Source organism: Lineus longissimus, chromosome 8 (genome assembly GCF_910592395.1).
Source record: "Lineus longissimus chromosome 8, tnLinLong1.2, whole genome shotgun sequence".
Taxonomy (NCBI): domain Eukaryota; kingdom Metazoa; phylum Nemertea; class Pilidiophora; order Heteronemertea; family Lineidae; genus Lineus; species Lineus longissimus.
Window position 1 is genome coordinate 9,210,567 of NC_088315.1, and position 17,928 is coordinate 9,228,494.

Sequence of the window (17,928 nt, forward strand, 5' to 3'; positions counted from 1 at the left end):
ACCATTGCTGCCGCACCATCATTCGATTTGACAGCCAGATGCAGATTATTCAATATCCAATATCGAAATGAGTGGCCGGCATTCATATCTGGACACGACATCGATGTTGTCAGAGGAAGACGAGGCAGAGAATATTAGCTAAACATGCTGAAGGGGCGGGGAGGAATTTACGGGACTGATTATCGTCGAAGGGAATTGTTGCCCAACCACTCTAGCTTTGATGTCCTGCAGACTTCATCTTGCTCAACTGCATTGTTTTCCATTCAATTCCCAACATAAAGAGCGACGTTTTTCGATAAGTAAATGGACAAAAGTGCTCTTTCTGAGAGCCTGAAATCACAGTGTCTTCCAACAACGTAGTTAACTCTGATTTAAATCCTAGTTTAAAAGTGATTTGTGGTTTAACACCTTGGGTGCAAAAACTCGGAGATGTCCCCCCATGACCAAAACTATTTATCAATTAGTAGGCCCCACACCAATTCTCCTGAAGTCAACCACTCGACAAATCTTTGGAACGTCTTCATTCTCCAGCACTGCAGTATATATCATTTTCAACTGACAACATATAAGGTTAACAATTCTGAGATGCAACACGATGTAAGCTGTATAAAGGAAACACGACAACAGTGTGGGTTGATTTCCAATAAACTCATCATGATCGAGCCAGCTCACCTTTCATCCGGTGCACGAACAGATGAAAGGAGATGACAATGTTGCAGCAGAGGATTGTTTCCACATGAAGACAGCTCCATTTGATCATAGCCATCTGACAAAGGTGCGTATCTGGAGCACAACCTAAGGTCTAAAAAGGACTGCTGGTTCTACTTGTAATGTCAATGGCCCCCCTTACCTTCTCACCCCCCACTCATAACTCAATTCTAAAGCAGGCTTTTTAAGTGCAAGGGCACCTCATTGGTGGAATCAAATCGCGTTCAGTGGAACCTCTCTTGGCCGAAATTAGAAGACACATTTTTTAACTTTCTTCCTGCGCCAAATGCCCTCCTGTTAGATTATTAATACTCTCGAGAACATTTTTTTTTTGTTCTTTGTCAATCCTTCCGGAATAATCAAATTGGTCAGCAAAGGACAGAGTGGGAGGGCAAAGGAAGAAAAGGTGGTCAAATGATATTGCACTGTGTGGGCTAGCAGATAACAGTTTGAGGGAAGAACACTGCACAGATTTTTACTTCGAGGTATGGTGAAGGAGAAGGGAGTGGAGCTGGAAGATGGGGTTTTGGTCCAAGTACAGTCCAAGTCACAACTGAGATCCCTTCTACCTAGCAACAGTTACACGCAACGTACGTGTGATTCGGGCTCAGTGGTGCGTCACTGGCCTGTCTGTGACACGCTAATCACTTGTTGCACGCATTTTACGCATGACCTACGCGCTGGGTTGCACATCAGTGGGGCGCAACTGATACGCCACAGGCGCGATTGAAGGAATGTCAATAGTGATTAGGACTGTAGATGAGGTTAGGGGGACAGTTTGTGGAATGGACACTGCAGAGATTTTTACTTCAAGGTATTGTGAAGGTTGAGGGATATCCAGCTGGAAGAGGGGGTTTGGTTCACTCGGACCTACATGGTTTGTGAACATGTTGACTTCTGCTGAAAACAACAGAAAATCAATTCAGTTCTGATAGACTCACCTTGACCGAGACCCTATTACAAACAGCCTTTTTGATCTGAAGCCATGTTGGTAGGTCTAGCAGTTCCATTAACATCAATTCATCGAGTTCTAGGTTGGCAAGGTCCCCCTCTCCTTTCAGTGTGCTCAACTTGATTTTGTCAGCGGAGAGGTTCTTGGTGAATCTGGAAAAAGAAAGTAAAACGTTTTTGATTAACTCTTTCGCTACTGCTTACCAAATCTTAGGGACGAAGTCTTCATCGGATCGAACACAGTGCAGCCATCTCGTTATTCCGGGGGAAAACCAAAAACTTATAGGGACTGTGGTGAGCAAAAGGACTTGGGGAAAATTAAGCGGAACGGATTACTATTAGAATTAGACTATTAGAACGCAGTGTACAAACCTGGTAAATACCGGATACAGTAGCGATTTTGAGTTAATGACTTCTCTCATATTCATGTCGGTAGGTTTAGCAGTGCCATTGTTCATTTCTAAATTCAAACTTAACCTTTTTATCAGTCTTCATTCTCCAAAGAATCCTATATAATCTTCAGCTGGCTAATTTTACACTTAAAATTCTGTATCAAACTCTATTCACCGACCGGCAATTTTGCGGAGACATGACCTGAATGAAGATCACTCCCACCTGAACGATTCTGATGGCATCCCCATTAACCTGACATCCTCACAAATTTTCCAAAGCAGCATACAGCCGTTCAACGATAGAAATGTAACATCAAATATAGCAGCGATTGAATAGCTTTTTGGTATACTGAGAGGTACAAAAGACGATGATGGAATGAAGCTTTCTTTTGTTCATTTTGCAAAGTAGTGGATGAAATCAAATTTGCATAAAATGCCAGGCAGAATCGTCTTCCACTTCTTCTTCAGCATCCACTCTGTAGTTGGAGGCGTTATTCTCCAGGGATTATTTCTCCTCCAAGGTGGTATGAGCATTTTTACCTGCCACTATGGGTAGGCACCAATACACCTTTCCAGAAATGGGGCGCTGAGTGCCTGAAATAGTGATATCATAAGGGGAAACTAGGCCTTATGGTGGAGGGACAAAGGATATAGTCATGGTTGACCAACACACTTGAATGCCTTTAATGACGGACAAGGGGGAAAAAGTTAGTTCCAATACATTGCAAGCCACCAATTTCGGGAAGCATGTATAATTGGTTATTTCTGCCCAGTCACTAAAGTCTTCGGCCAGGCAGGCATGACCGATCGTCTCATTCGTCCTCTGTGCTGCCACCTTGTGAAATGATTGGGTACCAATCTAGAACTTCACCAACTTCATATTGGTTGCTAAGGAATGGTGCCAATGTTATTGCACTTCAAGAAGTAATGTGACGTCACCAAGCTTATCTCACACCAATGTCAAGCAGTAAAAGATAGCCATGACATTACAATAAATGTCCACAGGTGGTGATGTCATTCTGTTAACTGTAAATTTGTCACGAATGCTTATTCACACAATTTTTGCAAACGTCTAAGACGAACTTAAAAACGTGAAAAGTTGATTCGCTGAATCTGATGCATTTAAACATTAAATCTCGGCAATATTCATCAGGTTTACCACCAATGGAAAATGAGCTAAGTTGCCAATTTTCAACATCCCAAAAATTTTATGGTTGACAATGCTTAGTCTTTTGAGAAGAGTGCAGATATAAGTTCTCAAATCTCTGTTGCTGCACCCTTTGCAAACTGTCAGTCCACTTGATTCAATTTTTCTTAAGTCGTGATTGACCGCGTTGATTGAGGGATTGATTTGTTCAATACAGCCCACAGACTATGTTATGTAACCAGGGGGACAAATCAATAACACACACTATTAAATTCCATCTTATTCATAGAACATATTGATTGGGATAATGGATATGATGCCAGCAGGGAATTCAGGGCTACAGAATGTGTGGCTGGGCAGAGAAACGCTGTGGTATCGATAGTAGCAAGAATTCAATTCATACTTGATACTAGGTTTCTTTGAGAATCTTAACTGATAGTAAGGAATTTTATAACTAGAGACCCAATTTGGAAGCTTTAGTTACCACTTTTAACAAACCCAAGCAAACCCAGCTTTGCTTTAATCTTTTAAAGGGTCTTGGGTGATTTAGAAAATTTACACCAGAAGACATTCGATACTGTTCTGCTAACGATGGCGAGGGGGGATTGAGCTATTGGTCTAACATTAATCTGCAAACGTTTTCTTGTTCAAGCTGTTTACCAAATAATGTAGGCCGGGCCAGGTTGTTCACGCTCTTATTTCACAATATCAAATTACTTTGGTGAACAGACTTTGGCTGTGACCCATATTAACTTTGAGATCTATCTATCACTATTGACGAGTATTGTTTGCCATGTGACAAGTCGAAAATACGTTTACATCTAAATCGTTGTGCATGGAGTCTTATTTTTTTCCCATACCCCAATTATAGCCCAGCACAATGATAGCCTTGGCTTTGTGTGCATTGAAATGTACTTTGACAGCTATTTTCACACTGTAGTGGCTATAACTGTACCTATCCTATGTTTGTACCACTTTACTTTATATGTTTCTGATGCCAAAAGTATAAAACAATAAATTGACTCAACCAATGATTTCACACAAAACTGAATTTGATCCTAGATGACACGCTTTCACAATTGTCTGAAGGGTAGTAATAGAAAACCTGAAAAGATTTTGGCTCCCTTGAAAGTTCTACCTTCCTTGTGAGATTTGACTCGGTCAAGAAAGCGAAGTTTCAAAATAATGTGCGGAAACGTTGACACCGGTCGGTGGATAATTTCACAAACTTTTGTTTAAACCTGATGCCTGAAAAAGTGTTTTTCACTCAGTATAGGAAGCCCAATTTGCGTAAATTTAATCCAGCAAGCGCCCAAAAGCACATGCTGTAATGCAGTGCACTCAAACAACCGCAGGAATGCGTCAAACTCACCAGACATGAATCAATATCTGCGATATGTGAGGATATAATCACAATGTAACTGTCAATGTATCGATGGAGACGAGTACAGCTTCATCATGATATCGATCTTTATCTGAAGGAAGTGGGGCTGGTCTCTCAGCTGATTTAATGTTTGCTACCAACAGCCAAAATTAGAGGGTCATGACTACACAGGGACTCGTCAAGGAGTCAGTGTAAAACAGGTACATCCCATAGCTATAGATCTGTGTCTCTAAGGAAGTGAAGCTGGTCTCTCAGCTAATCTAATGTAAGCTATGAGTAACAAAATATGGGGGTCAAGGTCAGACAAGGATTTGTCAGGGAGCAATGGAAATAGGTTCACCCTAGATAAATCTGTATCACGAAGGAAGTGTGGCTGGTCTCTAGTCTCTAGTCTCTCGTCCAAATACAGGGGTAAAGGCCAAACAGTGATTTGCACGGGAGCAAAGGCGAGAAGCTCACCCTGTATAAGATACTCCCAACAGGATTGGTGCTTAGATATCTCGTGCAACGCGATGTGGCTGGCTGGAAGCATTGATAATTCTTCCACCCAGCAAACTGCACATGTTGCCCCAAACAACCAACTCTAATTAGGCTGCATGGTGAAAATGATCAAATTGACCAACTTATGTTTGCAGTGTAAATGGTAAGGTGAACACTGAATAATCAGCTGAAAGGTGATGGTAAATTGAGGCACTTTCTTGGAAGAATATCATCTAAAATTGACACCAAGGACTTTCTACGAACTAGCAGGCATTGTGTCGGAGTCATCCACATCTCGGAAATCAATTCCTTCGAGGGCAGTGTCAAATATGGTATTTTCCTGGTTTGCCAATCAAGGAGGTGGTTGCATATTGAGGAATTTATCATCAATGTCTAGGACATTAAGTGGTCGTAATTTAACTCATCAGCCTGGAACTCACAATAAATTTGTTGGCAAAAATCAGTTTGAGGCCCATTTTCTTTGGGCATATTTGATTTTTTTGAAAAGCATCTTCAACCTGCAGCAAATGGCCTCATCCTTCAGTGATCGCGAAAATTTCCTGCAGCAAAAATCTTCTCTTTTACAGTACTTCTAGAGAAGCTTGAGGGGAAAGGGTCACAGAGTGAGTCACAGCATCTCACACCACTCTATCCCTCAAATGTTGACGCTGTTGATGGCGATGACGAGTACCATGACATCAATTTTCAGTGGCCTGACTCGTATGCTACCAGTACTGCATCTGTAATATATACCAGCTGCCTACTGTCAGTGCACATCATCTAATTATCACAATTTCCCATTGTTATCATGCTAATTATCAGCGAGTGTGCTTTTCTACCCCAAATCTAGAATTAGTGCAAAGGCATGCATAATGATGCATTGCAGATTGTACAGGCAAAGCGATGGCGGTGAACTCATTTAAATTTTTATCTTAATCGGCATTACTTGTTTGAAAGACTGAATTTTGACTTTGCAAAATCAGCATTCATGCCATGCCAACTTATCAGTGGTGAATATCAGTCCTAAAGTCTCCTCCTTTCACCGCCGATAACTCCCACCAGGTAATCAGTTGGACGCACCATCATAAACGGGTGGCCAATCAAATTGCTCGACAAAAAGTAATTGAATGACGGCCTGAACTGATAGTGCTCCGGATCAGGTTACCCTTCTTCCATACAACATGCACTGTGCATTTGGGTCAGGTCAGCATCCCTGGAACCCTTTACTCATTGAACACCTGGTCTTCAAATATGATGGCTTTCAGTACATGTCTCATGCGACAACCACTAGTGAGTGTAACGTCGGTGTTGTCGCGACATAGGACGCGCGGGAAAGGAAGGGAATGCAGGGAGACTACCCATAAAGTAACAGCCCTTCTGACAGCCGATCAGGGGGAGTTATCGGCGGTGAAGGATGGATATATACGCACGACGACGGTGGATCGGCATGCATTTGTGCTAAAGTTTGCAAGTAGGCAGCAGTGCTCAAGTAGCCAGTACATGTAGCACATGTGCATTCCTAGCTCAGCTACCTTATATACCTACCTGCTCGGTCAAGTTTCCATTGCCAAATTCCCGGGCCAAATCTCCAAATCAAATAAATACTTTACAGAGTTTGAGAGTATTAATCTTCTTACGAAATTGTTGTGTTGCAAAAAGGAACTGGCAACAATGAGAAGGGCCTGGCTACTAGGGTTTCTGCCCACAAGGCACATACTTTACTGGTAGATAGACAGTTTTACCAGTCCTTCGATGAGAGTTGCATACTTGTATGCTATATATAGCTATATATAGCAGCCTATCTACCGTGGATTAGAGCGGAGGAGATGACAGCTTAAAGTGGTCATATAACAAAGATTTGAGGAGTAAATCCTCGGTGGTCAAGATGCGTTATCTTCTGTTTGGAGAGCTTTAAGGGTACACAGACCTCCCGGACCAGCACAAGAAACTGTGCATCAAGCAAATACACAGCCTACATAATGTCCCCAAGAGTAGACTAATAATGGAATAAATCCTCTCACCCGGATGTCTGCGAGACCGATCAAAGTAAGCAGATCGGGACAAGACCATTGGCATTATAACTTACTTTAAATATGGTATCAACGCTTATCCTGGTGTTGTTCATGAAGCAAAATAAAAGGAAACAAGGAAATACGCCCACAAATTCATTAATAAGGACAAATTCTTTTCTTTTTAGATGTGGTAACCCTCTTGTCAAGACATGTCATTTCAAGAGGGGAAGTAAAACGCAACAAGGAAAGACACCCGAAAATTCATTATCAAGCAGGACAGATTCATGAGATTGTTTAGTGTTTTTAACCTTTCTTTAGATGATGGTGCAGTGTGTGTAAGTTCACATGGAATTTGTTCAATTTGATCCAGCATCATGTTATTTTGATCTCTCAGTCTTGTGTAAAGAAAACCACCACGGGGTTCGGAAAGCTCTGAATTTTTCCACAAAGACTTGGCGATGAAAATTTCTTGGCTTCTTTTGTTAACACTCTTTGTTGTCATGGCTACACAGCAGGTTGCAACAACAAAAATTGCTCCTCTGCGGAGAGCTTTAGTCTTACAATACATGTACATGCGGAAAGCACGACACAGAATTGGCAATGAATGTTTCTTGGCTTCTTTTATGAGTACATTCTTTGTTGTCATGGATACATAGCAGGTTGCCGCAACAAAAATCGCTTGTTTGCAGCTAGCGCTTTAGTCTTGGCTGAGGAGAGTAAGACAATGTATAACACTAGCTCCAGCACTATTTAGTATTGCCAACATGACCGATGCAGCATGACTAATCTACATCTCCAATCAGCCGGGTCAATAGGGGAAAATCAATATACAGTTCACTACATGTAGATCATCATAATGATTGATCATAATCTCAACTCTGTTTGCTATGTAGGCATGGCTTTCTGTCAACACTGATGGATTCTGTGTGGATTCCAGGGAAATCCAGAGGCGAGTTTTACCCCCTACTATCTGGAATATGGCAGGATATGCGAAAACTGCAACGCACCACTTGCGCAATAACTTCAAGTTGATAGCATTACAAACTACGGTATAGATTTACATGAAGCCATTTCCAAGGAAACAAATTATTTAAAGCAAGATATCTGAAAATGTTTGTCTTTATTTTGCATGGCAATCTTTATCTCCTTCTGACAAGTGTAATGCTGACCTCCCCCCACCTCCCCTGATAGTACAAATACTATAAATACCAAGTTTCAGCAAATTTGCATGCGCGATAGTGGCACCACGGCTTTGTGTATAACTACATTTTACAGTAGAACCTCTCTGTTAAGGACACCCTCTGGATTGACAAGTGCGGTGTCCTGATTAGAGAGGTCAAATTGAATGGAAACAACCAATTTGGGAAAAAACCTAGTGTCCTTTAGTGAGAGGTTGTCCTTAATAGAGAAGTGGCCTCCGCTAAGGGAAGTTCCATTGTATTTTCCTCACCCACCGGTAAATACATCATGTACAAACTGTCTACTCCTTTTAAGGGACATCTCAAAATACCTCTAGGCCACAAAAGATGAAATCATTTCAGATCTCTTAAACGCCATCCCAGTTCGTTGTAAAATTATCACCAATAACAGATGAATCAGTCAATAAAATCTGTTACAAGACTGTATCTGACGGATATGTAGGATATGGATGGGGTTCTAAAAACTGCATGATAAATGAACTGTATGTAGCATTAGGAACACAGATGGCAGATGGGCCACTTGATATTATTGTAGTGAGTGTAATTCACCATTTACACTGTTATAAGTTGCGCAAATATTTGCTTGATTATTTAAGCCCAGATGTTACCACTTGTCGATTATCATGTGGGTGTTAAAGGGACAATATAGGCAGGAGCTAGGTAGGCAAGATAAAGTTACATCAAGTTGCCAATAAGGGTCTCTCACAGCTCACAGTACATCGAAGTGATTCCCGCTTGTACGAGGAATATAATTAGTGCTGAATTTGACAAGACCCAGTACCATTATTACTGTGTATATTAGTCATCTGAAGATGGCCAAATTAGCCCCTCTGCTCCTGCCTATAGTTCCCCTTTAAAAATACAATGATGCTGTGACTTCATACAGAACATACAGCATGTTCTACTACTCTAGTATATCATTTTGACAATTATCATTCAGGGATACTCAGGGATGGCCAGTAGGGTACCGTTTGAGCTCCCCAAACCCACATTGCAGAGTTTCGATATGGGACTAAATCTCACTCACAGGAAGAAAAGTTCAAAACCTGTTATTTATTTTTTCATTCAATCCTAAATATTCTACAAGACCTTACAATGTACCACCGTTATGACATGTATGAAGAAAGTGAAAGCTTGGGCAAGGGTAGTTTTTACTGTTATATAGTGGAACCTCCCTTACCTGAATACCTCTCTATTAAGGACATCCTCTCTTTTGAAGACACGCCGTTTGGTAGCAAATTGGTTTACATTGGGATTGATATTGACCTCTATAATCAGGACCCTCTTGGACATTGACAAGGAGAGCATTCGTCAGTCCCAACAGTGTCCTTTATAGAGAGGTTCTGCTCTATTTATTGAACACTCATCCAGGCCATTTTCTGTTCAAGCCAGATCGAGGGAAAAGAGCTCCAACAGACAGTGAAGTCCCACAAACATCACATAAGTCAAATATTGACAGTGAGTCAAGAACAAATAGTGGAGATGGATTTATAAGTGTGTGGTGAAATATCCCTGGGACGGATAAAAGATCATGCATGTCACAACAATTGACAATACTCGAACAAGGCGTTGTCACACAACACATACTCAGATGTAGGAGGACAGTGCTCCCCTGAATGTTGTCAGCAGGATTCAAAGCAAATTTTTGAAAAATGGCAACAAAATTTTACCTTGCAGAAGGGTTAACCAATATCCTAATTGATTTTTTCAAAATATCATGACCACCACCATAGCGAGACTGATTATTCAAAACCTAAAGCAATGATCACAGTAGCTTAAATGACATTGTCCGAAGTTAGCTTAGGCCTTCTAATGAGTTCTAAGTGGGTGTACTTGTTCTGTTTTGGCCCTGGTTTGTTTTGTTGAAAAGGTCCATACGGGGTATTAAAGATTAAAAAAAGATGCTAGTTAAAGGGGGTGGGAGGGGGGTTTTTATCAAAAACTCAGGGTTTCGAGGATTTTGATCAGCAGATATCAAAGACACAATCATTGCTTATCATGCTTATTTCTACCGGCCTCAGGTTTCAGGAGTCTTACTCTCAACGTCAAAGACGCTAATATTGCCTCGTCAAAGCGTATTCTTGCAAAACGTCATGACGTATTCCTAATCCTATAAGAAAGAAGCAATGGTACACAGAATGTCCCGATAACATAGCAATGTTATGTTGTCTGACGTTAGGCCAGGCATATGCAAAGACCATGATATACATGTGAAGACATTGCCCGGATCGAGGATGGTGCAAATATGGCAAATATGGCAAATGGGGCATTTACATTTTCTGGCATTGATAGACTCAGTGACAGTTGTTCGTTCATAATCATAGACTCCATTGAAACTGTCACTTGTCAGTGAGTATCAGACTCAGAGGGTCACTCTCAGTGACCTGATCTTGTCTTGTCCGACTCTTTGGTTCTGGTAGTTTCCGGTTCTTTGACTTCTTCAACAAGTTCTTGGCAAGTGTTGGACTGGAGTTGGGTTGCTCAAAACATTAGGCCTATGGCATGCCTGGCTATGCCTGGCATGAGCACGTTGAAGCCAACCAACCTCGAGTCAATTACAGTTAGGCCTAGTTCTCTCGATCAGACGACTCAGACAATCACAAGTCAGACAGACGTGACTGACTGACATGTCAAGATGATCAATAGCCTACCCTTGGCCTCGATGATGTCAGAAGAAGAAAGTGGTGTTTTTTTTCCCATTTTCTCTAAAGTAGTCGCAAGTTTAACAGCTGCTAGACGGAATGTTACAAAACATATATGGTGCAGACGTGTATACTCACTTAGATAAATGCTTCAGTATTGTGTTTTTGATAATTGATGCCATTTCTGATTTTCTTGAAGGCTAAATCGAGAAAAAATTTGATTGCGATTTCTCAGCCAGAATCGAAGGAATCCATCATTACTTTGACAAGTGCGGGACAGCGGCCAACTTTATCCATCCGTTTTTCTTATTCAGCTTTGTATTAAATTTAAGACAATGACGAAAAATAAAACAAAAAAATTAGCTGAGTTCTGTGTCCTGTTTATGTCTTAAAGCGTTTTAGATAATTTTATAGAATACTTTTTCGCATATTCAGTCCGTAGATTGTATTGTAGTTTCGTCTGCTAAATAAAGGTGGCACGTGGGCTTGGAACGAAAACAAACTTCTAAATTTTACACTTTTAAATTGTTAATCATGCTGAAAAGAGTCTTGGGACCATTGAAAACAATTGTAAGATTTGTTTGAGATGTTGTATTGCTGTTAATCTTGAATTTTAGCTCGATGTTTCTAAGTTGATCAGTTGTCCGGGATTAGATCTACTCTGAATGAAAAATGTACTGGACCTTGCTATGGGTTGGATTACCGGATGAACCAATAACCTGTCATTAACCCTCATTAACCATGGAGGTAGGCCTATAAATAAGACTTATTTATACCTCCATGGTATCACCAATGCAGCGGTCAATGTAAACCCTGACACCCCCCTGGTCAGGCGTTCGACACTTCATCACCATTTTGGAAATTTCAATGCGCCCAGGAATCGACCCTTTTGCACCCAGGGTGGTGCGGACATGCACCAGAACTTCACCACCCTAGGTTGGTTGCACAGGTCAGGGCTTCGACTGTTCTTCACCATTGAGAAGACAGACGTACGTCAGGATATCACCATATTAATAAAAACAGAAAAAAAAAGAATGTGTCAAAGAGAACAACAATAAAATCAATCATATTGCCCAACTAATTTTTTTGTCAAAGTCACTCTTCGAAAGGAGACAATAATAAAACAACTCGAGTAGGATTTGTGAGTGTGCAGAACACGCGAGTGATGGTCTTCGGCCTGAAAAATCACAGACCATCACAAGTGTGTTCTGCGCACTGACACAAATCACACGAGAGTTCTTTTATGATTATCATATACCAAGATGTTCGCCAAAAAAGGCAATTCAGTGCTCAAAATCTGTGAAAAATTGCCCGCTGCCGGCCACCATGACATCACGTCAGGAAACATGACGTTGTTCCACTGGTGACACAACTTCGTCGATGCCTGGCGGCAACACTTATCGGGAAATTCGTGACGTCATCCAACAGACGAAATCCAGATCAACACATACAGGGTGTGATACCGAAGCAGATCACACCCCCAGATCCTCCCGCTCAATTTCGGACTTCCCGCTCACTTTAAACGCAATTTCTGCTCACCTTTTCACATGTGTGGCCATCCCCGCCATCTCGCCTATATTAGTGATATTATGATAATGAGGTGATCTGATGGTGATACGCCGTCGTTGGCCGGGCAAGATTCCTGATCGCCAGACGTTCGCCACCAAGGAAAAAACCATGCGCCACGCATTCGACAAAGCTAATTCACCTGATGTCCAGGCTGTCGACGGTTTTTCACCAACATCTTTTCAGCTTATCGCCATGACATCGTCGTTTGAAAAAAAATCCTTCGCTCAGACGTCGATGTAGCGTCGATCCCTGACCAGGGGGGTGTCAGGGTTTACATTGACCGCTGCACAAGTTGCCACAACTCTGCCATCGTGGATCATGTCACATCGTCATAACAGCAAAAATATCCAGGATTTTGCTACTGGGACCCGTCACCTTCTGAAAGACCTCTGTGGCTAAAATGATTGGAGACATGTTACTTTCTTTGAACTACTTATATTTTTGTTTCAGAGAGCAGTTGGTGAGATAACACGATGTTATTGTGAAGCTGCACAACCAGAGATGGGAGAAAGGAGAATGGCTTCGGAGAAGTGTAGGTTGTGGAATAGAACAGATCATGAATTTTAATATGTATTTTTTTACCTTTATCTTATATATCACTATGGCCAAGTTCTGATCACAAGCGTTTAATCGTGTGCTTCTTTTCCATTGACATCAATCTAATGGGCCGGTCTTGAATTCTTCCTATAGGTATCAATCAAGTCAATCTAATGGGCCGGGTTGGACGTGATCCAGAAGTCCGGGGCAGCGAAGACAAACCTGTGATTGTGTTCACATTGGCCACAAACACCTCATACCCAAAAGACAGTAAGTTTTCCAAACTTTTTTTGGAATATTGATCACAAGTCAGATCAGCGCTGGTGGTGTTTCATCAAGTACATATTGTCTTTGTTGGAGAACAACCGACTGTCTTTTGAGACAGCCTGACTTACCGTAGCAGCTTTTCATCAGGTGCATCTTGGCCTTGTTGGAGGACAGCCTACTGTCTTTTGAGACACCCTGATTGCTCTAAGAAATACTGTCGCCCGGAAAACTTTTGCGGCAGGTTTATTTACGGGTTTCCTACTTTCTAAAATTTTTACCGCAAAACGTATCATTTTTGACTTTGAGTGTGTATACTTGGGTGGGGCTACCTCCTCCAAGTGCCATCACCAATACTTGGATCCAACTTTGGTCTGGACTTCTTCTTAGTCCAGTCTGGGATGGTGAAAACCTTCCAGGAGCCAGGCTCCTGCCATCTTAGCCGACAGGGTCACAGGGACACACAAGCATATGCACCACGACAGGATCCACGACACCTTTATTCAAGATGTTAACATCAAATATATTTGCACAAGACCAGAAAAAGGCTGCGTACTCACTCAATGGCCCTTGACCCCCTCTTGGAATCGTTAATTTCTCCCATAAACATTTGGTATTATGAATAAATACCTGCAAATACTTTTATCTAAAACTCCATGTACATACACCAGGCCTTTCTGTACAAAATTCAAGTAAAAGCATTTGCTAGACTTTATTCATATCAGCCATTATCTAAAAGATTATCTCTCATTTCAGACGAGTTTATCACGCGGACAGACTGGCATCGGATTAGTGTCTTTAATCGAAATGTCGTTCAATCAGTTGCCATGAATATTAGAAAAGGGTAAGGCTAAGAGACTTGAAATTAGCGAGCTTGTCTCTTTTTTGGAAAAAACAAATCCTTCTATGGTCAAAAAGCTAAATTAACAGTGTTCTAGGTCTTTCTCATCCAATTGTGCATTCCATTTGTCCCAAATTGGACTTTTGAGGACAAAGTCACAACCAGGATGCAGAGGAAAGTTCACTGTAATCTAAAAGCAGACCATATGTGACCTGTCACAGCAAAACCAGGCGCACTTTGCTCAGAGCTTGGCAGGTTGAGATAGACTGTTTGTTCATTTCACTATTGTCAGCCTTTTGCGGAATCTGAGTACAGCTGTTTCTACCATTATCTCCTGGTCCCTTTAGTTTCATCTTCTGTGCGACATCCGCCTCATTTTGCTTTGACGGGTCGTATATTATTTGTCTTTTGAAGCTGTGCTCTATGATCTTATATTCTCTCTTTCCAGTGACCGCCTGTTTGTGAATGGTAAAATCCGTTACGATGATTACATGGACCAGAGGACGGGCCAGAAGACAAGAAGCTGTTCTATTGTTGCTAGTGAGTAAGGGCTCACTGGGCCAGTGGGAACGTACATCTACGTATGCACCAGGGGGAGGGGGTTGGTACAGCGGAGGGGGGGGTCTGTCCCAGAGCGTAGACCTACACAGCCGAAGTACTATTTTTACGCTAAGCACTTTTGTGGAAAATCTGCGGTTGGGTGCAGACGGCCCCATATAGGAAAAAATAGCTGTTAAAAGGGTACAGTTTTGGCATAATATGCACAAGCTCCTTTGTTTCCCAGTCCGGGAATTTTGGTGTAATATTTTACCCCATCTGGCTGGTGTCGTAAGGTGGCACCCCCTATTGATCACAAAACATATAAAATGCCTTGAAGAGTTGAAAGTGAAAATATGGTACATGGTTTAGCAGTAAACCTTGTATACATCTGTTTAGCAGTAAACCTTATATACATCTGTTTAGCAGTAAACCTTATATACATCTGTTTAGCAGTAAACCTTGTATACATCTATTGTGGTGGCTCCTGTGAGCTGTTTTGTACGATAGACATAAGAAGTTGCCACCAATTTAAAAAGGTTATAACTCGGCGTAGTCCCTAACTGGAAGTGAAACACGTTTGTCTTCTTCTTCTTCAGCGTTCGCTCTGCACTTGGAGGGGTCATTCTCCTAGGAGTAATCCTCCTCCAAGGCGGGATGAGCGTATCCTGCGTGCCACTACGGTTAGGCACCAATTGGGTTTATTGGCCTAGTGGTCCGACTTTGGCGAGAGAGATAAAGTCCACGCAAGCTACTCATGTTTCTCACTTGGTGGGGTCTTAGCTTGCCCTGGCATAGACACCAGGTACAAGGAACCTCGGTTTTGAGTCTCATTCGAAGGACTGAAGAGCCAGGAATTTTAGTTCCTTGAAAGCCACGCCGGTTCATCCAGACATACGATCATGGGTTCTCCCCGGGATCAAACCCGGGCCCCATTGCGTGGTGGCCAGCAGTGTAAACCACTAGGCCATGAGGCTCCTTGAAACACGTCCTAACTTGTCTCTTCTCCTTCCAGATGAGGTTGTGAATCTAACAAAGAAATATCTCGAAGATAGCAGTGAATTTGAAGAAAATTAAGAGTGGAGTACAGGAAGCTGAGATACCTTTTTTGTTCCTTGATTTTATGTGAGAGGTCAGGACAACTGCGTCTTCAAATCGATTCCAAGAGAAATGACTGAAGCTTTCGCGCAAAACTGCCATTGCCACCAAAAAGTGCTTCTTTGGACTTGGATTCTCAAAACTTTTTTAAGATGACCATTCAATTACAAGCTTAAAATCAGCTGCTGTGATTTTTTTAATTGTTTTAGAGCTGTATTCAACTGATGTATGGAGAAGAAATCACACAAATATCAGACTACAATTATTTTGAGGAGAACTCTTTATGTCTCTTCGTCCCGCCACCTATCGCTACCCGCTAATATCGAGCAAATCATGTGACAATGTATCACTTATGCCAAGTTATAGACTTGAATTAACCCACTCTGCCCTGGCAATGATGGAAATGTTGTTCAAAACTCTTATCTACAAAGTGTTGGATAAATATTTTCTCCTTATTCATCATTTGGGTATTGTAGACCCTATACAAGTTCTACTGGTGGAGTTGTTTTCTGTACAATGGTCAAGTCATGTGGTGTATGTGACAATAAATCAAAAATGATTTTAAGCATTTCTTATCATATTTATATATTGGTATTTTGTGCTAGTCAATAACCAGCTGGAAGAGGTAATGACCAGCTGGAAGTGTCATGTTCACATCTGCCTATGATCTGGGGAACCAGCTCAGTTTATCTGGGAAATAGCCAGCTGGAAGAGGTAATGACCAGCTGGAAGTGTCATGTTCACATCTGCCTATGATCTGGGGAACCAGCTCAGTTTATCTGGGAAATAGCCAGCTGGAAGAGGTAATGACCAGCTGGAAGTGTCATGTTCACATCTGCCTATGGTCTAGGGAATGTGTTCATGACCAGCTCAGTTTACCTGGGAAATAACCAGCTGGAAGAGTTAATGCTGGCGGAGAAGTAGAAAACACCCCCTGGCAAAAGTGTCCAATCAACTATATTCTGACGGATTATGGCATATAGTTCTGTAGAGGCTATTATCGTCAATAACTTGGAGATAAAAGCACATAGAATTTTTGTGCCCGGGACATTCAAAATCTTCTTCACACCTGGGTAATATGTTCATAACCAGCAAGAAGAGTTAATGCCAAGGAATTTGTGACTGGCTCTCATCTGGGTAATATGTTCATAACAAGCTGGAAGAGGTCATGGTGTCAGGGAATAAATGACCAGCTGGAAGGGACATGTACACATCTGGGAAATTTGGTCATAACCTGCTGGAAGAGATGCCAGGGAGATAATGGCGAGTTGGAAGTGCCATGCTCATATCGAAGGAATTTAGTTAATACCAGCTGGATGAGTTGACCGCAGGGAATCGATAACCAGCTGGAAGAGTCACGTTTGCGAGCAGCGAGAGGCTGGGAATCCGTCACCAGCTAGAAAGGCCACTGTTCCTGTCTATACAGGGAATATAACCAGCTGGATGAGTCACGTTTGCGAGCAGTGAGAGGCAACGCCTGGGAATCCGTCACCAGCTAGAAAGGTCACAGTTCCTGTCTATTACAGGGAATATAACCAGCTGGATGAGTTGAAAGCTGAGGAATCGTGACCATTTAGAAGGGTACTCTTGTTGACATAATATGCGGAATAAGTGTTTTGTGTCTTGTTCATAACTAGGTATTTACAACCGGCTGGAAGAGTTAGTGCCGGGGGATTGATTACCAGTCTTGAGTATTTACAATCAGCTGGATGAGTTATCGCTGGCGGATTCATTAGACTGGACTCCATGGGCAGCCCATAGAGGGTTCAAAGGCGCAGGGTTCAAAGTTTGGTGCACTGACATTTTTTTGGTCAGCAAGGCACCTTTTGTTGGTAGCATATCACTATCGTAGCGTATCCCCAAATCGATAGCGTTGACCAGAAGTGCGATTGACACAGCCGATCGCCGCTTGCATAAAGAAATTAGTTCCTTCCAAAGTACAACTGAGTAAAAAGAAGGTGACATGTATGGAAAAGGAGAGAACATCGCTTTCAAATACTCCCGATAAAGATTGCACGGCCCAGTTCCTGAAACAGCTCAATCTCTTATAGCGAGGCGCCTTCTCCTGCACCTGGCACCAGGTTTATTCTTGTGTGGCACTAGCTGGGTTCCGGAAACAATGTCAAATTAGCGCTGATGCTGATGAGTGCTAAGTCAGCGCTCAAAA

At 42.0% G+C, this 17,928-nt stretch overlaps 2 protein-coding genes across 4 annotated transcripts in view; one reads left to right on the forward strand and one right to left on the reverse strand.

Moving 5' to 3' along the window:
- Nucleotides 1-11,176, reverse strand: part of LOC135492064 (bridge-like lipid transfer protein family member 3B) — a 38,152-nt gene extending 26,976 nt beyond the window's left edge. For all 3 annotated transcript variants that reach the window (XM_064778208.1, XM_064778207.1, XM_064778206.1), the window contains exons 1-2: nucleotides 11,054-11,176; nucleotides 1,650-1,812 (exon numbers count right to left, since the gene is read on the reverse strand). In XM_064778208.1, coding sequence (XP_064634278.1) covers nucleotides 1,650-1,812; nucleotides 11,054-11,097 — 207 coding nt within the window. In that variant the 5' untranslated portion in view covers nucleotides 11,098-11,176. The remainder of the gene's footprint in view (nucleotides 1-1,649; nucleotides 1,813-11,053) is intronic.
- Nucleotides 11,177-11,375: 199 nt separating this feature from the next.
- Nucleotides 11,376-16,326, forward strand: LOC135492659 (single-stranded DNA-binding protein, mitochondrial-like). Its single transcript, XM_064779231.1, has 6 exons — nucleotides 11,376-11,485; nucleotides 12,935-13,016; nucleotides 13,175-13,291; nucleotides 14,042-14,129; nucleotides 14,575-14,666; nucleotides 15,679-16,326. The coding sequence occupies exons 1-6, from the start codon at nucleotides 11,450-11,452 to the stop codon at nucleotides 15,738-15,740; spliced, it is 477 nt and encodes a 158-aa protein (XP_064635301.1). The 5' UTR covers nucleotides 11,376-11,449; the 3' UTR covers nucleotides 15,741-16,326.
- Nucleotides 16,327-17,928: the final 1,602 nt, after the last annotated feature.